At 39.2% G+C, this 21,285-nt stretch overlaps 3 protein-coding genes across 5 annotated transcripts in view; 2 read left to right on the top strand and 1 right to left on the bottom strand.

The window, feature by feature from the left end:
- The first annotated feature begins 570 nt into the window (after positions 1-570).
- LOC121587672 (6-phosphogluconate dehydrogenase, decarboxylating) lies at positions 571-4,940 on the top strand. The gene is made up of 5 exons (XM_041904660.1): positions 571-816; positions 1,869-1,977; positions 2,671-2,785; positions 3,450-3,694; positions 3,762-4,940. The coding sequence occupies exons 1-5, from the start codon at positions 806-808 to the stop codon at positions 4,728-4,730; spliced, it is 1,449 nt and encodes a 482-aa protein (XP_041760594.1). The 5' UTR covers positions 571-805; the 3' UTR covers positions 4,731-4,940.
- A 449-nt stretch (positions 4,941-5,389) lies between these two features.
- Positions 5,390-6,449, top strand: LOC121590865 (LYR motif-containing protein 4). 2 transcript variants are annotated; one of them, XR_006004490.1, is made up of 4 exons: positions 5,390-5,596; positions 5,677-5,797; positions 6,014-6,131; positions 6,225-6,449. XR_006004490.1 is itself a non-coding variant. In XM_041910972.1 (3 exons), exons 1-3 carry the CDS (start codon positions 5,508-5,510, stop codon positions 6,065-6,067), a joined length of 264 nt encoding a protein of 87 aa, XP_041766906.1. In that variant the 5' UTR covers positions 5,391-5,507; the 3' UTR covers positions 6,068-6,449. The 2 variants fall into 2 exon arrangements, 1 of the variants encoding a protein (XP_041766906.1); XM_041910972.1 differs by having other exon boundaries at positions 5,391-5,596; positions 6,014-6,449.
- Positions 6,450-6,630: 181 nt separating this feature from the next.
- Positions 6,631-21,285, bottom strand: part of LOC121590864 (D-2-hydroxyglutarate dehydrogenase, mitochondrial) — a 43,115-nt gene continuing 28,460 nt past the window's right edge. For both annotated transcript variants that reach the window (XM_041910970.1, XM_041910971.1), the window contains exons 2-5: positions 8,496-9,186; positions 8,096-8,394; positions 7,851-8,007; positions 6,631-7,282 (exon numbers count right to left, since the gene is read on the bottom strand). In XM_041910970.1, coding sequence (XP_041766904.1) covers positions 6,842-7,282; positions 7,851-8,007; positions 8,096-8,394; positions 8,496-9,152 — 1,554 coding nt within the window. In that variant the 5' untranslated portion in view covers positions 9,153-9,186 and the 3' untranslated portion in view covers positions 6,631-6,841. The remainder of the gene's footprint in view (positions 7,283-7,850; positions 8,008-8,095; positions 8,395-8,495; positions 9,187-21,285) is intronic.

The raw sequence follows: 21,285 nt of genomic DNA, 5'->3' as shown, positions 1-21,285 counted from the left end.
TCGCATCATTTTCCGTTGAACAGAAATAAAGGGAGTATATTTCGCCAACTTGCAAATAAAGTTTCTAGTTATTGTTTTACAAAGCGCACACTTTACCTGCTTCTCGAAAATGGTACTGTATAGTGTTGGTCTATTTGTGAGACGCACTGTAGCAAATTCACGTGCTCGTCTACCACCCCAAGGACTCATTCCGCGCGCGCCTTTCCATCGGAATCTCAATGCACGCAGCACACGCGACGCGCATTGTATGCGTGCGTACGCGGCTCACATCGTATGATTCGCGTTGCGGTGGAGATGATAGCACTACTACTACTGTCGCACCAGCACCGGCACTGGACCAACGGCACAGTGGATGAAAACACAGATTTAGCCACCTCATATCTTTTTTGGGATTCCCAATTTATGTGCTATTTAGAGACTAATATTCGCACTCTTTTAATTTCCATGAAAGACGCTGTATTTACTTGCAGCGAGCTTAACCAAAGTTGAAACATATTTAAAACCCAATAATTTTACATTGTTTTCAGTGCATAACTATTCGACCACTGTGCGGTGGAACCGAGCAGTGGCTTCATCTCGGCACTACTCAGCCCGCGTGGACCGACCGGAAAGCATTCACAAGTTTGCCTACGGGAAGGAAACAACGTTTGTCCGACTGGTGTGGTGTGTTCACGCTGCTCTTCATAGTTCCTTCTCGAAACGCCTTCCTTTCGTTTCGTTGTAAAAGTGTCAACCGGGAGCCGTTCCCAGTGAATTCAAAATTCAATCCCTACGCCGTTTGCTCTGCACCCTGACATCGTACAAAATGTCCAGCCCGTAAGTTGACGCCGTTCGATGCGCGAATTATACCGACACCCGAGCCGGAAAGGGCACCTTCGCTTGCCCCCTGTGCAAGTCATCGTCATGACGCGTCGATCATACCGCTTCTGCCGCCACCATTCTTCTTCTGCCAGCCAACGCACTTTGCGTTTCTTTTCTGTGTGTGATTATTTGCAGAAGTTTTACGAACAAGCTTTGCTTTCGGTTCCCGGATGGCCCTAGCTGTAAACAAACGCTATGCTGATTATGGAACCGAAATGGTGTTTCCCTTCATTTGGATAGCTGATCGGCAGAAATAATGCCGTCGGCGTTCACCTTTCTTCTCCCCCCTCCTTTAGTTTGAAGGCTTTTGTGACGCAGGTTGAAAGTGACCTTCCCTGCTAGTTTGAAGTTTGTTGATGTATTCTGTTTGCCTTTTTTCTGAAGATACCGCAAATGATGGCAACAAATACACGGGCGATATGCACACATGGGCCTTCTTATCTCCTCACTTCCGTGACTAGTGTCGCGAACGATTGTGCTTGAGATTTCACGTCACTGAATCGATTGTTAAACGATGATGATCATCATCATCAGGCACGTCCGTGGCATGGCGCCCCAGCCTATTTGGCGCTGGCAGTAATGGTCGGTCGCCGCCGTGTTCCATTCACGAATGATTCATCACAATCGTGCGGCGGCGTGGTGTGATCAGCAGTAGCAAAAGCATCTAAGCATGCCTGTAGGCAAGGTCACCTTAAGAAGGGGGGGGGGGGGGGGCTGTGTTAGATCTGCCAAACCAAAAGACCTTCTGCACGATGGCAACAAAAACAATCGGTGGATTAGCGAGCAACGCCGCATGTGTTGTTGGAGCTTGCATAATGGTCTATCAGCGATTGGTGGTCTACAGAATACGTGCCGGATCGTGCCGTGTGCCCTATGACCTCTGGCAACACAAATGTGCGCGTTTTGGTGGTTTTGTTTTAATTGATGGGTTCGTTGCTGGGGGGAAACGTTGGCATAAGTGCGTTTTAATGACGATGGCTGTATGCGCTGTTTTTTTTTCATTTCAGGAAAGCTGATATTGCACTGATCGGTTTGGCCGTGATGGGACAAAACTTGATCCTCAACATGGATTCGAAGGGTTTTGTCGTGTGCGCCTACAATCGTACTGTGGATAAGGTGAGTAGTTTCCTTTTTTATTATTGATATTATACCGTTTAATTTCATTATCGATTGGGTAATGCAGTTCCTCCTAAATCCATTGCAGTTCTCAGTAGTATTCAGTTATTGTTTCCCCTCAGCTTCTTTCACGCTCTCTCTCTTTTGGTTCAATACTTTCGGCTTTCGGTTTTATGCAACATATGCTATACACAAGTTATGTCACGCGATTGTACAATCTTTAACTTTCACCAGCAACGGATTAACTGGAGCGTGTGTGCTTGTATAAAGCATGAAGCTCATTATTTACGATATTTTACAACAACCATTTAATATTATACTTGATTGAGCAGTTTGAAGTTATTGGTGTTTATTGGTGGCTGTGCGCACGTGCGACCGTCGAAATCACGTGATCTCTTTGAATCTGCAACCACCGTTACACGTGAAGGTGTTGCTTCCCTATTCTAACGTAGTCCTTCTCATAACATTGAAATGACCCCACTAGGGTTAGCGCACAGTGCAAAACGCACATACGGTTGACCCTTCACCGCATTGCGTTCGATCACCACTCACTTTACCGGTAATAACATAAATGGGTCGAACGCGAGCACTATGCGCTAATATTGATATTCACATGGATCGCAGTTGACCCTCCTTGGCGTGATTTACGACATCCCCAGTTGATTGCATTGCTTTCTTTCATCTCCCTTCTAGGTGACCCATTTTCTGGAGAATGAAGCCAAAGGTACCAACATCATCGGTGCCACCTCCCTGCAGGATATGGTGAACAAGCTGAAGAAACCGCGCAAGATTATGATGCTAGTTAAAGGTGAGCGGGAAGAGAGGGACGCTGGTTGGTTCGTTCATGTGCCGCAGCATAGCAGCCTCGACCAAAGTAAAGTCATTTGTAGGTTGACGAAAACCAAGCCGCAGAACCAACGTATTCGTACGGTGGGATGGATTGGAATCGTGCGCATAAGAGATTAACGTACTTATATTTCCAGCGATAAGCTCAAAACAGTTCGCAATACTATGTTGGCGTGCTGGTAGGAAAGACTAACGTAAAGCCAATGGGTGCAGCGCAAGGCAATAAGTGAAAGCCTCCCCCGGTGGGGGGATGACCTTTTGTGTTAGACCTACCACTACTGCTGCCACTGCCGTTCTTGCTCACTGGCTGCGTCCGTGAGCGTTGATCTTGAAATCTCGTCAAGTGTCGTGGGTAACGACGAGGAGAAGGAAACAATCGTTGCACACGCAACGACACCTAATAAGCCGCGGGAAGGAAAGAGACTGATTATCTACCTCGGAGTGACCTCTACTTTGCTCCTACACACACATACGCATAGACCCCTCATACACTTGGTCACGATTCGCATGTTCTAGATCGCCCGGGTCTCACGTGACTTGTGGCGATCGATTGCCTTCTAGTGACCGGCGAGCTAATTTCGTTTTTGCTAACTGGTTACACTTCTGCTTCTTCTTTTTTTTTCCAGCCGGCAGTGCGGTCGATGATTTCATTAACCAGCTGCTTCCGTTGATCGAGAAGGGCGATGTGATCATTGACGGCGGTAACTCGGAACACCAGGACTCGGCACGCCGTTATGAGGAGCTGAAGGCTAAGGGCATCCTGTACGTCGGCTCGGGTGTTAGCGGTGGAGAGGAAGGTGCTCGCTACGGACCTTCCCTCATGCCCGGTGGACACCCGGACGCTTGGCCGTTGATTAAGGATATCTTCCAGGTTGGGTAAATCTTGTTGTGTTAAAACTGACTGTCCTTTTAAACGCTTGTCACGTTTCTCGCGATAGGCTATTTGCGCCAAATCAAACGGCGATCCATGTTGCGAATGGGTCGGCGAAGGCGGTGCCGGTCACTTCGTGAAGATGGTGCACAACGGCATCGAGTACGGTGACATGCAGCTGATCTGCGAAGCGTACCATCTGATGCTGGCGCTTGGCATGACTCAGAAGGAGATGGCGCAGGAGTTCGACGAGTGGAACAAGGGCGTGCTGGATTCGTTCTTGATCGAGATCACCCGGGACATTCTGAACTATCGCGACGATGAGGGATACTTGCTGGAGCGTATCCGTGACACGGCCGGCCAGAAGGGCACGGGCAAGTGGACGGCGATTGCCGCCCTGCACCATGGCGTCCCGGTGACGCTAATTGGCGAAGCGGTCTTCTCCCGCTGTCTGTCGGCGCTGAAGGAGGAGCGTGCTCGGGCCAGCAAACAGCTTGCCGGGCCCGGCACGAAAGCGTCCGTTGCGGATCGCAAGCAGTTCCTCACGCACATCCGCAACGCGCTGTACTGCGCAAAGATTGTATCGTACGCGCAAGGATTCATGTTGCTGCGCGAGGCGGCCAACGAGTACAAGTGGAACTTGAACTACGGTGGCATTGCGCTGATGTGGCGCGGCGGTTGCATCATTCGCAGCGTCTTCCTCGGCAACATTCGCGACGCGTTTGTGCGTAATCCGCAGCTGTCCAATCTGCTGCTGGATGATTTCTTCAAGAAGGCCATGATGGACAACCAGCAGTCGTGGCGTGAGGTGGTTAGCCAGGCAGTACTGTGGGGCGTGCCGGTGCCGGCTCTGTCAGCTGCGTTGGCATTCTTCGACGGTTACCGCTCGGAACGGCTGCCGGCAAATCTGCTACAGGCCCAGCGTGACTACTTCGGTGCGCATACGTACGAGCTGCTGGGCAAGGAGGGCAAATTTGTTCATACCAACTGGACCGGCAAGGGTGGCAACGTGTCCGCCAGTACTTATCTGGCCTAAGACCCTGTGCCTTCCGGTTTGATTGGCACTCACCATTCCATCATCGCAGAATCACAATCTCCTGTTTACCCCCTTCCGGAAACAGTGTTTGGCATTGTTTGGCATTTGCTCATTGATTTCGTCAGTACGCGTATATGCGGTGCAGCAGTTATTTATTGTTGATATTTTTGTACTCTGTTTTCCTTGTAATAAAAAAAAGTTTAACACGAATATTGTGTCATTTTCTGGGCTAGAATTTCCATCACAACTTATTTTGAATGATTTTACTTTAAGTTTGTGGAATTTAAATACTGCATTACTTATATAAGCGAACTTCTCCGGTATGGTAGTAAAAATTGAGCAAGAAAAAAATGGTTAGCAAAAATCCCAACTGAATATTTGAATGCATTACGCGCAGCGCACTCTAGCGGCAATTAATGGAAAATTTAGCTCAATGCATTTGCCCAGTTCAAAACCCAAACCGTCTCATTTTGGATGGAAAATATCAAACGAATGAGAGCGTTTATTGTCTGTAGTACATTTTATTTAAAAAAAAGTCACAAAAAGACAAACAATAATCAGAAAATTATTTGTCAAATACTGTCAAATATTGCTAGCGAAATGTCATTACAATAACGTCAAACTATGCGCAATGGGCTGTGCGGCCAGTAACGTGATTTGTTTTGATTTGTATTGCGTCAAAGATACCGCATATTTATCAACACAAACATTCAGCATCGCTAGCCAGAGCGATTCGATCCGATTTGCAAGCTCACTCCGATAACAAACGCGCTGTGTATGGCCGGAGCTGGACACAAGATGAAGGTACTATCACTCTACAAGCAGCTACTACGTGCGTCGCAAAAGTTTGATTCGTACAACTATCGGTAAGTACCGTGCAAGCACAGGCGGCAGAACTGCGCTATCTCGGTCACATTTTAGCGATTACGATATGGATTTTTTACAGTATGTACGCACTACGTCGGATTCGCGATGCATTTAGAGAGAACAGAGCACTAACCGATAATGCTGCCATTGCCAGCGAGCTAACGTACGCACAGAAGAATCTAGAAATTATCAAACGACAGGTAAGTGTGAGCGATAGTTTGTGGAACGGTTTGAGGTTATGACAGCGGTGCGCCGGAATAAATTGCCAATATGATGTAATAATGGTAAAGCTTGTTGTGAAGCTAAACAATTGTATGCTGGGTGGTTTACAACCGGAGCGCTGCTTTGTAATGTGTAATAAGTGCTTTTTTCCTCTTCCTCTTTTTATGCGATATATTACCCCGTGACATCTTTAGACCGTAATTGGACAACTGTATGGCGCACCGGATAAGCTGGTAATAGAGAAGTGAAATCTCGTCAACATGTAACACATTCGGTTCGGACTGCTCGATTGCACTGAAGCACACTCTGGCAGTAGGTTTGATTGCTTTTGTTGAAGCAAAATTAGAAAACTCAAAGAAACTAGGCATTTGAGCATAGGTAATTGTTTCCTTTCTTTGTGTTTAGAATGGTGTTCGATGCCGTAGAAGTAAGACCGCATTCATCCTGTTTATAGCCACAAAGCATGTTAATGGAATATTGCGAACGCCATGTAATTACAAAACCGAAGAGATAAATGTAGGAAAAGAGGAAGTCAAAATCGAAATTGTACTACCGTTTACATTTCGTGTATTAATTACTATCGTTGGACATAGTTTTGTTTGAATACAATGGAATGAAAGATGCACTATACTGAAGTTGTTAATTCAATTTATTGCTTCTGGTAGATTTATTAATAACATATTTTGTTGGCTGCTTAAATACGATTGAAAAATATATGTTTTTACTAAGGAGAAGAATCATATAATATTTCTTGCTCAGATATATCACCTCTACAATCTGTTTAACAGTTCCCCCTTTAATTACATTTTTACCCTTTTTCCATTCTATTACACCGAACGTAGTGCAACTCATATATTATGAAAATGTATATTTCGTATAAAATATTTTACCCGTCAGCTCATCTACTAATGCATGCCATCTCGAACGATACCTAATGAAACTAAATTTGGAAGACATTTTAGTCAATTTTAAAGAGTAATATGGCATTAGTGCGTCCTCGTACAAAACAACCTCCTAACGTTCTATCGTGACTGGTCTGGCATTTCAGGGGGAAGCACCTTGTACGGGTTTAGAATGCCGTTCGGATCGAGCAGTTGCTTCATCTGACGCATCAATCGGAGCGGTTCCGTTTGTTTCGAGTAGTGCAGGTACTTGCGCTTGAGAAATCCGATCCCATGCTCTGCGCTAACGCTTCCGCGCAGCTTGGAAGTGTATTCGTACACGAACGGTTCCAGCAGACCGTAAATTTCCGGTGTAAAGCGTGCACAGGACACGTTGAGGTGCAGGTTCGAATCGCCAATGTGTCCGTATCCGGTAACGTTTATGGCCAGATCGCCAACACGCTCACGGACCGCTAGCACGATATCGTAGAACTGGTCTAAGGGCAGCGAAATATCGTACTTGAAGCAATAGCCATCACTCAGCAAACTGTCCGCAATCTGTTCGCGTAGTTTCCAAATGTTCTGTAAAAAGAGGATCATGTGAAGTGTTATTAATATTGAAGGGAGGGAGAGGGGAAATTATTTATTTTTTGATGCATGATTTAAACACAAATTCCCCATTAATATAAAAAATCCAGTAACCAAAATTAACTTTTTACAAATAGTTGTGTGCTCTCTTACAAAATGGTGTGCACGATCATCTTGTTATCATTCTTGGCGATAAGGCGACATCACCTGTTCATGCACCCTTCGCTAAAGGTATCCGCATGTTTACATTTGTTAAGTGTTCACGTAAGCTAAAATGGAGACTAATGTTTGAAATTGATGTTGCGGTGGAGTTTGAGATTTTTTATAAGATTTTTTGTTTAACCCAGTCGCGATTTTAAAAAAATAAGTGAAACAAAGTTTGAATTTACACGTCTGAGACAACCTCTTGATAACCTCGTCGAATAGAATGGCTAAGATGTACTCTTAGGGCACATTACATAAATTTCTTCATGAGTGTTAAATGTAAAAATGCGTTGGTCCTTACACAAACTTGAACAAAATAAAACAGTGATCGTGTTTACCGAAATGCGAACAAGTTTACCTTCATTTTGGTCGAGTCATTCGTAACCGTGCCATCCTGCACCAGGCCCTGTTCCATTGTCTGCTCCAGAAAGCGGGCAAGCTTTTCTTCGTCGTGTCCTGCATCGCTCCCTGACGTTTCGATTAGCATGTAGAAGGGATACTTATCGATCGGTGACCTACCGAATGAATTGTATAGTTGCACACGAACAAGCATTAACAGCAGAACAAAATTTCAACATCCTGCCGGTTCAGTTTAGTTCTTACTGTAGTCCGAAAAATCGTGTACAACTGTCCAACGATGCAGCATCGATCATTTCGCACGACGAGAGAACCTCGCCGAGGCCACGTTTGGCGGCCAGGAAGGTGCGCTTTACATCGTCGTAGCTGTGCAGCCCCAGAAAGGCGATGTTGACGGAACGAGAAGCGGTGGGACAGAACATGGACAGCCGGGTGATGATGCCGAGCGTACCCTCCGATCCGATAAAAAGATGTTTTAGATGATATCCGGTATTATCCTTCTTGAAGTTAGACATCAGATCAAGGACACGTCCCTCGGCCGTTACCTTGTGGAGGATGGTGATGGAAAATGGATTTTCATTTTTTAAACACAATTTCAATGAAATTATGTATCACAATGATTAACAGGTTGGTCTTTATAACTTACCGCTTCCACGCCTAGCACTGAGCCATGCAAATTGCCGTACCGTACCAAGCGCAATCCACCGGCGTTTGTCGACACGTTGCCTCCAATATGGCACGATCCCTTGGCACCAAGGTCCAGCGGCATAACCAGGCCCCGAGCACCGACTTGCTCTTCCAGCGTCGCCAGCACACATCCCGCCTGGCAGACCACAATGCCTGAGTACTCATCGATACGCTCGATCGTGTCCATCAGTTGGAGTGAGAGGACGACTTCATCAAACACTGGCACCGATCCACCGACCAGGCCCGTATTTCCGCCCTGTGGACAAACGGCCAACCGCCGTTCGTTGCAGTAGCGCAACAGCTCAGCCACTTCGGCCGTGGTTCGTGGTTTCAGAACGACCCGTCCATAGCCACGCACGCTACGCAGATAGTCGATGTTGTAGTCCTGCACTTCGTCGGCTGCTGTAAGAACGCGACTCGTGTCTGCACCACCGAGGATGCCACGAAACACGGCCACATCATCATCGGTTAGCTCAGCAAACGATCCTCGCTGGACGGGGTAACGATCACAGGTAAGGGCCGGCACTTCACGCTGCTTGGAGGCAAAGGTACGTACGGCGATTGGGGTGAGATTTCGATTCAGGGCAAGAGCGCGGAACGCACCACGCAGGAACATTGTGGATTAATGTACCAAACGAATATGGACGATCCTAAGGGAAACGGTAAGAAACAACTTTTTGTGTACTATTTTTCTTGCAATAACATACACATAGAATGGCGGTATGTCTCATTATTGTAATTATCTAAACTTCCGAAGCTGGAATCCCTAGAAACATCGTAATAATTTAAACAAAAGTTCGTTCTCCAGTTATATTGTTATTATTTTTTCAAGTAAATTCGTCTATGTCATTGCTGTGTTGTGAATTCGACAGAACTCCTTGCTCATATTCCTGAATGAATAAATTTGGAGTTTAAACTCCAATATCTTTGTCGAATATTCGAGTATTCTCTATTACAAGAGATGATTGTTTATATAAAAACATCCTGTTCAAATGGATTTTTTTGGCAGTTATTGACAGTGCGAAAAAACTGAAACTGCTGTAACTAAATTATATCTTTAGAAAATATAGTTTTCATTAAAAAGATGTATTTTTAGATTAGATCAAATTTTAATATTCATATGTATTGTTTATGCCAACGGCAGATCTGACGATAGGCAGACTAGGCGGTCGCCTGGAGCCCCGTAGATCGATAGTCAATAGTACACAGTATGTATAAAAGTTGACAGAGTTGAATAGCTGCTAGGGCCCCGAGACTGGCGAACCATTTACACTACCATCAAAACCCGCTCTCCCCCGCTCAGCAACAATTTTAGTTAGGGCTATGGCCGATGATCGTCTTGTCGCATGGTAGTCAATCCATGAGCACCCGGAACCACCCTTCCCCTCCCACAACAACCACCCCCGTCAGCTATTAAAGAAGACTGTTCATTATCCCAACAGCAAGCAACCAGAACGCCCCTATAGGGGCCTCTACTTGTCTTACCTCCTTGGGCCCCCGATACCCTAAAGCCGCCACTGGTTTATGCCTAGTTTATTTATACTTATGCATTGAACATTTAAACACATTAATCAAAACAAGAAAAAGATGTTGCGGGTCTCACTCATGCAAAAGTCATGACTTTACTACGAAAGATGTTTTAAGTTTAATCTTTTCCTACCTTTGGTGCCACGGTCTTGACTTTATACAGGCTTGCCAGACTTGATTGCATATCTCACTCTGATCAGGTTTTGCTATAAAAGGACGATCAGAATTGAAATTGAATGATGTTTCCTTAAATCAGTACATCGCAGAATGTAAAGTGTTGGCAAACTTCTCGATCCTGGCAAACTATCAGGAAAATAGGGTGGATAAACGCATCCTCGCTACCATCCTACAATCGACGCTGTCTATTTCTGGGCTGTATATTCGCCAAATCCTTGGAAACGATGCGCTGTAATGCTCAAGTTTGCTTCATATTAGGATTATTAGTATATAGTAGGACAATTGATGATCCGTGTTTAGTCAATATTCTACGCTTTACAGTCCCTCGTATATAAAGGAATTGTCAAATTTCATACGAAGTGATGACTCAACGCTATGATTCGTATGATTTGATCTATAATACAGTCTGTTTGATTTCACCATGTCCATGTCCATGTGCAAAAACTCTCTGCGAATAACGTAATTTGATATGTCCCTCGTATATTCATCACTGCATCGACTGTATATGTGAAACGTGTTTGTATCTAGACTTAAACTTAAACTTAAGACACAGGTTTAAATATCTATTAAACCGTTTTCAGTGGCCGGAATAGTAATGGGAGTTAATGCATAGCTCTGCCAGATACATGCAAATTATCTTTGATGTATTTTCTGTTTTGGTGTGGTTGGAATATACAAATAATATATTTTGTTTGTTTATTTTCTTCTAAAAAGTAAGAGCTCGTGGCTTTGAAAAAGAGATAATTACTGCCGAAAACAAAGATAAAATGGGTAAAAATGTCATTATTTATTCACTAGCTAGGGATCTGCATTCCGTGGTTTAGAGAACGCAATAGTTTGATTTAAAAAAATAACAGCTCGATCTCGATCTCAAAATGCGATAATCTGCTCTTAACCCATGAAGATTTATAACTCAAATTAGAGAATGAGAACATACGTGGCCCCCATAACGTCGTTCAATTCAACGGTTAAAAAGAAATCGGTAAGGCCGGTACGAACACCGAACATAAATATCACCCGAACTCGCAAGCCCATCAATCATTAACGAACTTCATGTTCAGAACGCCTGAACCGTTTCCTCATATATTAGATTATCATTATTGCGAATAACAAAACCCCTTCGCTCATGTTTACTGCTGAATAGACACCTAGAGATAATCAACTGCTCAGCAATTAGTAAGCCTACCTGACGCCTGAACGGTCTACTGGATTTGAATTATAAATTAATTGATACATTTAATTAGCAACACTAATATGCATTTACCACGCTATAAAGCCTCTCCCACCATAACAAAACAGCAAAAGTATGATGATGATGATCATCATACCGGTCTAAACAGGCTTGTTACTCAGTCCTTGCTACAAGATGATGGTTCCAGCTGTGAGTGTTGATTTCTTTCGGCTTAGTACAAACTAACGCATATATCGATCGCTAAGTACCCCTCCTTATTTTTTATTAAGGGAAAAAGATGGTTATGCAATGCTACATATTTTTGTATCGAAAATAATCACGCACATAGCTTCATCAATCGTTTAGCTCAGTGTTTGAAAAGCTTTGATATAAATTTTAATTGGTGTGTAAGTATGAGCCATGTAAATTGGTATTGTTGCCAGTTTCAACATAAAAATCTGAAAGATGAAAGAATATCCGATCCTAGTGATCGGAGTGGATATTTTACAAAAGGACGATCAATATCAACAAACGTTCTCAATCAACCAACGTCCTAGGTCATGTTCGACACGCGCCATCAAGGTTGTGAGCGAACAGATTTGTAGTTAAACAATGCCATTCAATCAGGCAAAGGACTGCTGATCTCTACGATTCCAACGGGGTTACTCACACGCCATTTTGGAACGAACCTTGGTTATAAGTATTTCAAACAATGCAAGGTCTTTGACGTGTCGAAGGTCAGTAGAAAGGGTTTGGGCTGAGCTATGATGATGCTCTTTCGACTGGTTAGGAATTCGTTTTGAAATTAATGCTATTAATGTTCTTCCGATTTCATTGTTTGTTTCTTTATGACGTCGATGCTAAATAAATACAAGGATAATGACATAAATACATAGATTTACTCAAAACGATCAAAATTCGAGAAAAATCTCCATTCAGGTGTTGCAGTGGCTTGCAAGACATTTGTCGGTACATTCTCATATGTCGGTACATTTTCATGCATTTTGCAAACGAGCAACATTAAAGCTAGTACATAAATCAACAGTTTCATAAATTTTCATTATTGTTTCATCGATCAAATCCATACATTTGTAGTATTGAAGCAAGATATGTTGATTCAACCTTTTGTACTACTCTGTTTTGTTTTAAAGAAAGAACTGCATTGGTTATTTGCATCGAAAGATATAAATGATTTATGTTTATTCAGAAAGAAGATCGTCATTCAGTGATTTGGACGAGTGTTCCCCGGGTATTGTTTTTGTTCTCAATTTTTTTTTGCTTCGTAGCGTGGAGAGCTGTTGGGAGGTGCGAGGTAAAATATTATTAATAAAATACTTTTTACTTCATTTTCCTGTGTAATGCAACGGCCTGTCCAACGGGCCTGAATTATCTTATACTTTCAGATTGTACTTTTTTTCCTTTACAAACATCTGGCGTGTTTCTTACCTTTTAACAATTGCTTTTGCCAAGTAATTAAAAAAAATGCTTGCTTTTTAACAATCACTGTATCTATCGTAACTATATCTTGAACTATTTTATGGCTTCCAATACTAATTTTTATTACGTTGTTCAACAAAACTGTATGTTTGTTATTATGAACGTCATTGCACATCATTATTTCCACAAATCCAATCAATATTAAACGATAACATAAAGCAGTTACTATCATTTTACCGCTGATCGCTGATATGTTTTTGCTAACCGACATTTCGTAGATGTTGTATTACTAATGCTATTCTATCGATTTTTTACGTAATTCAATAATTTAAAATTAATAATTTCACGTGTCAATAATTTACTATAATACTCAAACATTTTCTTTTTTTTTATTCAGAAGGAGCGGTCCGAGATTTTGTGCTTAATTTTTTTAATTTCATTTTTTCAACAATTTTGACCACCATTTTCAAGAAAAGTTAGCAAGAAAAGGTAAATAGTTCACTATTATTAAATTATTGGATAGAGACGAGTTCGGTCAGGTCGAGTTGCTAGATCACTAAATTTTTCACAGACATGATTACATGATTTTTCATTCACTTGATTACAATTTGGGCCGGTCTGGTGGTACAGTCGCCAACTCGTACGACGAAACAACATGCCCGTCATGGGTTACAGTCCCAAATAGACAGTGCCCCCATACGTAAGACTGACAATCCTGCTATGGTAACAATAAGTCAAAGAAAGCCAAGCTCACTTTTACTAGTGGGTACAGACAGGCCTTGACCGACAGCGGTTGTGTTGTGCCAAAGAAGAAGAAGAAGAAGATTACAATTGATCAATTCAAATGACAGATTTGTTATAAAATAAAATAACAATTATACAACAAATCAATCCCCAAAAAATGAAAAGCTTTCAGATTTTCATTTCTCTGTATCACAATACACAGCGGAGTGGACTTAATATAACAATGACATAGTTGTCATCAAACAATCAAACAATAAACAATGTTAAAGAAAAAATACGATTTGGCTACTAAACAAAAATATGTATTTAATTAGAATAAAAATACGTATTAAAAATCTATGGCGATATCCATCAATTACGTAACGCAAAAATTGGCAACTTTCGAAACCCCCCCCCCCCTCCCCAAAATTACGTAACAGTTGGACTCCAACTCCCTCTAATAGCTTAGTTTATTGAACAAAGTCCGATTTTTCGTAAGTGTTTCTTTTTTTTTACTTTCTTCTGGTATATTAATAATTTTAAAAATGAACCAAACAATAACAATTTTATTTAAAGAAAAATTGTCCCACGAAGCAATCAAATTCAAAAAGATTCTGATAATCGGATCCTCAGCACGGTTTACAATGTACTTGCATCACCATCATCAGAAACGTTTTTCATTCAGCCATCTTCCTAAATATGTCTATCTTTCCAGAAATGTTTCTTTGGCTTCAGATGTTGTATCGTCATCAAATTGATTATTCTATTTCGCGTAACATGTCATGTTTAAGATGTTACGCATTTAACGCATAACAAATACGAATAAAATCGATAATGTTTGCAAGAGTTTCGGCCTCATTTTTGATGTATTTATAAAATTTCGACTCTGACGATCAACTCTGATGAAAAAAACTATGGTCTTCGCAGTAATGGAATGCAACGTCACTGTAACGATCCTGTGTTAAGTTTTTCCGTCCGTCCGTCCGTGGTAATCAAATGACGAACTATTCGGCTGCGTAGTACATAAAAAGTAATGAGATATTTTATAGACCGGCATGACTGCTAAGGTTGTGAAGTCACCAAGAAGAATCCTGGTTTTTTACGCATTTGTTATTCGAAATAAAAAATTCAATCATTTTATTTTGCGTAACGTAACAAAAGTTAAACTCCCCCTCTGCCCCATGCGACAAATAGTAATGTTTGACGACACCCCCTCTCCCCTCCATTTAGCGTTACATAATTGATAAATAACGCCTAATCATAATCAGAAATGACAAAGGCCAATCGGCGCAAAGTTTCTGTAATACACAACAAGAAGCAGGATTTTTGTGATTTTGCTCAAAACTGTTTCGGTTGTTTAATACACTCTAAGTTATTAACTGTGGCCTGTTGTTGCATTCTCCTTCTATCGCTCTTGGCGTTTTATTGCTGCTACGAGGAGCTGTGGGCCCATTTAGTCCGAGGAGCATTCCCAAGCATGCGCACTCAAGCGTCAGAGTGCACAATAACGAACGATTTGCCAGCGATTGGCACTTGAAAAATGGGGACATCTGATTGAGACGAATGATTGATGCAAGATGCTAGTTAGTATTATATTTGGTAGCTTTCAGTTTTGGTGATTGTTATGGAAAGAACATTTCATTCGTTATATTTGTATCATAATGATCGATTTTAGGGTTGACAGCGGCTCACTGGTTAATCCGTATTTTCATACATCGAATATAGATATTAAACAATTCGTTGAAATTACAGCGTATGAAGAGTGTGAAACAGTGTGTAAACCAACTGAAACAGTGGAATAATTGAACAAAATAACATACGCTTAGCATCAGAGCTCATTCCTGTTTGCCGCAGAATAGCAGTCTGCCCGCTGCGTGACCGTGATCACAAACCGGTTCCATTTGCTTTGCGTAGAAATAGGAAGACGGAGAAAATGAAGGAAGAAACGAAACACAAACCAGCATCGGAAGGCTAGCGAAGCATAAAGCATAAAGAATACTGAACAAGCTACGCAAAAAGCAACCATCTTTTAAGGAATGTGAGAACATACATAAGTTGAAATGTTTTTACCCACGCGATCAACATTTTATAAACGTACATTGCGTTGATCAGGAATTCCACATTTTACGTTACAAAATCTCTCATGCTTCATGTTCTAACGGAATGCAGACACAAGTATTTTTTTTTTCAATTAAATAATTTCATTATTTCATTATAGTCTAATATGAAATACTTGTCACCGATTTTCCCTTTGGGCTTTCTCTGGTCAATGAAAACAGTTGGCATATTTGTATACGCTTCCTGTTCCGATTCTATTGTTTAGTATATTGTATTTGTATACATACGACGAGAGTTTGCATCAGACAACACTATATTGGACTTATCAGAATACAAAACAAGTTGTCTGATCAGTAATTCAGAGGATATCGAGCAAACATTGATATCTTATTTAAAACAGTAGTGATAATTGATTGTATTTTTTATGCGTAACTGATTAATCATTATATGCTTGGGCTTTCCAACTAGATTAAACAAATTGAAGTAGTTTGGACGGTAAAACAATTGATCGCCTATTAAAGTTTACACCCAACAAACGTGTGTTATTGGAGTTTCAAATTGAATTTCTTCTTTGATATTATTTCATCACTTTAATGAAAGAATAGCAAATTATCTTTTACCCGAGATCATTTTAATGTAACATCAGTTTAATGTAAGACAAAGTAACATTTTTGAATGAAACCATAGTATATTTTATCAAATGTTATTCAAATTTAATGAATATTTCTATTCGTTAGCAAGAATAAAAAAAATTACTTAATAAATTAATAAATAAAATAATCGAAACAGGTGCTTTGTGTTTTGTTATCCAAATATTTAAAATAATAAAAAAAAATACATATAATTTGGCTATTGTGGTTCCTGCGTTTTACAACTTAAACTTGAACTTTCTCTTTCTTCTTGTTTGTAACAACAACCGTAGTCAACATAGTGTTTTTAAAGCCCGCAATTGGATAGGCTTGTCAATGATTTATTGGTTTATTCGCAGCAGGATAACTAACCCAAATTATGATGCGCTGGATCCATGTAACATTTAAAGAAAAGAAGAGCAAGTTGTACGAATATTGTAATAATAATAATAATAATAATAATAATAATAATAATAATAATAATAATAATAATAATAATAATATAATAATAATAATAATAATAATAATAATAATAATAATAATAATAATAATAATAATAATAATAATAATAATAATAATAATAATAATAATAATAATAATAATAATAATAATAATAATAATAATAATAATAATAATAATAATAATAATAATAATAATAATAATAATAATAATAATAATAATAATAATAATAATACTATTATTAAAATAAAAAAAAAATTATAATAATAAAATTATGTGTAGCCGAAGCCATGTCTTCTGATTTTAAAAAAATAAAAAAATGTTATTCTCATTATTTTAAATTGTAATAAGAACTTGCACTACGACAGCTTTGATTTGACAGCTCCGTGGACTTTTATGATAAAAATATTCAACTAAACATGGTAATCAGATATTGCTACCCCTTGTCTTCTTCTTTTCTTTGGCACAACAACCGCTGTCGGTCAAGGCCTGCCTGTACCCACTGGTAAAGTCAGCTTGGCTTTCTTTGACTTATTGTTACCATAGCAGGATAGTCAAGTCCTACGTATGGGGGCACGGTCTATTTGGGACTTGAACTCATGACGGGCATGTTGTTACGTCGTACGAGTTGACGACTGTACCACCAGACCGGCCTCCCTTGTAGGGATATTAAAAAACAGTTGTATGAATTCGCTATACGTGAAAGTATGAGCCTTACGTTAGTACGTTACGCGTTACGATAAAATACATACATTGTATAATTTCTGTACTTTCATTTTCTTGTTTTTGTTATGAGACACTCAAGTCAGAACTGGATAGGGTCTGAATATCTCAACGCAAATGCATCAATGTATTGGTCTCACATTTTTTTAATCAATTTAAAATATCTTCATGTAGGGTAAATGTACCAATAGTGGTGCAATTTGTAGTAGTACCGATGTGTTTTAATGGATTTAAAGTGTCAGGAAGTTCAATTTCTGAATATTTTAACACATAGCAATTGAAATATGTTTTATCTTCGCAATCACAACCATTTTCAGCAGGAAACACATCAAATTTACGAAAAAATACATATTTTTGTGACTGCTACGTTGTACCTATAATGGTGGTATGGTTCCTATAGTCGTCGTATTGAGTTTCTATAGTGGTGGTAAACAAAGATGCCTTAAAAACAGTGTATAATATCAATTAAATTTAGTTTCGATGCTGTTTTCGTATGAATAGCAAGGATTACTGCCATAATATTGGTTTCTTGCGTAATTTGATCGTATAAAATGTATAAATTTGATCGATGAAACTCTTGACTAAAGTACTGCATCACACCTGTCCTCAACCCATACCCAGAAGAGTTTGCTTGATTTGAAGTCGATTTTTCACTCAGTAGAATAAGCGAATTTTGGCCTTTGTTAGGTGAATTACTTACAGAAAACTCATTTTTGTTGCTTATTTTAGTGAAAACAGTACGAAATGTCAAAAATATTCTCGAAAAAATCTAAAACGACCTGTTTTTATTGATTTTATAACTATAACCACTATAGGAACATGCCTGTTTTGTGTACCTATAATGGCACTATGGTAAAAACACTTAAAAATGTATAAATATGGTCAAAAGCCAATGAATTTGAATAAAATAATATCATTTGATAACAATTATGTTAAAAAACTAATAATTGCTTTGTTATGTGGTCATTTAGAATGTTAACAAAAATATGAGTATAGTTATAAAATCCTTAGGATTTTGGAAAAATGTTGACACATTTCACAAAATAATGGATTTTTCGGTCACTCAGTAACGGAATGGCCCCATTTAACTTTAAAACCCTATGTAAAGGGCTAAAGAACATTTCACACTAACGTAAATAACTTAATTACTTTTAATTTGCCATATGAACCACATTTTAGTGCAATTCCACCACTATTGGTACTAGCACCACTATAGGTACATTTACCCTATAGTATACTTCAGGGAATTTTATGAATGGATTTTATGGAACATCTATAAAATTTGTAAGGAAAGATTTTTAATGGAATTGGTTGTAATCAATGCATGTATCTGATACATGCGATATAACATTGGTAGCATTGTAAGACTCTTAAAGGATCAATAATAATAAAGAATCTGACGTCTAGTATTGAGCAAACGAAAGAGCTATAACATAGGTAAAACATTGGGTTATAACATAAAGTAGGTAAATACGGACACACTAAGGAAAATGTTAAAAATCTAGAAATATATAATTTTATGTTACACTCATATTTTATCATAAAATGTATTGAGTTTTTATCAAATTTTATGTTTTTTTTTATCATCAATTAAATTTTTTTTCTAGCAGTTCCAAAACTGCGGGTAGTTTCAAATTCGGGTAAGACTTACATCTTATATGGGAAAGATAAACGCTATGGAGAGTAAGATGGACACCTGTGCAAAACGACTAAAATTAAAGTAGTTTACCATATTCATTTCATATTCATTCATTAGACATTTGCATCAACGTCGTTCCTTCAGCTGTGAATTTAGGAATTATACGCGTCGGTTTACAACATATCTTCGAATACAGAATATAAGGCATTATTGAAATATCGGTCATTAATAGTTGCTCCGGATTATGGAAAAAATACAGTCCAGGAATTCCCTTTGGAAAGTTATTAAAGTCCGTGACCCCAGGAAGTTTGTTAGACTTGTTAATAAATAGGTGTGCATTTTCACTCTTTGCCGAAATTAAATTTTATGAATCTGTTATCTATTACTGAATAATCTTATTTCCAATAAACGATTGCTGCTTGAAAACTCCTGTGGAATTACCACGGCAACGGAAAATCGACCAGCGTTCGGCAAATCTTTTTAGCACCATTTTTGACATTTGTTGTAGGCTGGATGGCACGCATGTTTACTGTTTGTAATATTTGTCAGATACAAAAAAACTATGTATTTGAATATTTAAACTTAATTTTATGATCCCTTCGCATTTGAAAACATGTGTCTGAGGGTTTTAAGTTATTTTTTATATTTGTCAGATAAAAAAAGCTATGTAATTAAATATTTAAACTTGGTTTTGGATCCCTTTGTATTGGAGAACATGTGTCTAAGGGTTTTAAGAGATTTTCATACGGTAAAATCAAATGTAAATGAGTATACGTAAATAAAATCGCTATTTTAGAAGCCACAGAAGAATCGTGTCATGGAAACGCAAAATGGTTCGCGAATCTTTTTTGACGTTGGAAGTGAAAATATTCACCATCAAATAATCTCACAGTGGAAAGTTACCCAATGATGTCATATTAATTCTCCTTCTTCTTGATTAATCAAAAAAGCAAATGGTGCAAACTGTGGCAAGATTTTGGTTTTCGTGAGATACCTCATCGGTGTCGAGCGAGTAATAATATAACGCATGACTGCTATCCGGACCGGAGTTCCGTTAATCGTTTATCTCAATTTTTTATAAAGTTGCTTGTAGTAAAAAAGTAAAAAAAAAAAATCGGTGTCAATCTTTCTCTACAACAGAGTGTCCGTCTTTCCCATTTGTGTGTCAGGCTGCTTTAATCACCAGAAAACAAGTAATTCTATTTCATGACAACTCATTCATTTCGTTTCAACTACCAAAAATGTAAAAAATGCAAATTATCGAACTTAAGATCCATAGTAGTCAAATTAGATCACGACACGATTGAAATAGTGTTTTGTTTCTGTATTTAACCAATTTTGCAGATATCATGCTAAAAATGTTCTCAAATGTTTTGCCATATTTTCAGTATGGATGCTACATTGTTAAATTTTTCTATAAGTACTTTTATCATGTATGTATGAGAAGTGTCCATCTTACACGCAGTGCTCTTCTTTTCCTACCTTTCCCTAAATGTTATTATTATTGCAAAATCTATTGCAAATCTATTGCAATTATTGCAAAAAAAAAACATTTAAAAACACAATAATATTTAGACGCTTAATAATTATTCTAAAGCGACTATTTTTAAACACCGGCAACTAAGCGTGAATATTTAATAAATATCTTTGAAAAATTGGGGACCAATATTAAATGCTGATATTTTTACACAACAACAAAAATATACCTGATACACAAACATTTCTTCTCCAATCAGTTACCATGCCACACCAGTCAATGATGTAAGTAGGTCTTTAATGAGGAAGAGTTTTTGCGCCAAATTACGATAAGAAGGCCGTACTCGTGGTAAGTCGTCAACTCGTATGATTTAACAACATGTCCGTCAAGGGTTCAAGTCCCGAAAGTATCGTGCCGTTATACGTAGGACTGACTATCCTGCCATGGTAATAAATAATGCACTGAAAGCCAAGCCCACTAGTGGTACAGACAGGCCTTGACCGACAAAGGTCGTTGTGACAAAGAAGAAGAAAAATATTTATTTGCACAAAAGTTGTAGGTTGAGTTGCTGGAGGATAAGGTTGAGAGATTGCTAAAGAAAGTGTAAATACGGCATGTTGAACTATTAAACAGGTCAACAGAGAAATAAGAAAACCTCCCTTCCTCTCAGTTAGAACAATGAATGTAAGCAATCATTTACGCCTATCTTGGAAGAATGATTTTTTGTCA

This window comes from Anopheles merus, chromosome 2R, assembly GCF_017562075.2.
Source record: "Anopheles merus strain MAF chromosome 2R, AmerM5.1, whole genome shotgun sequence".
NCBI classification, from domain to species: Eukaryota; Metazoa; Arthropoda; class Insecta; order Diptera; family Culicidae; genus Anopheles; species Anopheles merus.
Note: the sequence above shows the minus strand (reverse complement) of the source record. Positions and strands in the feature narration are given on the sequence as shown.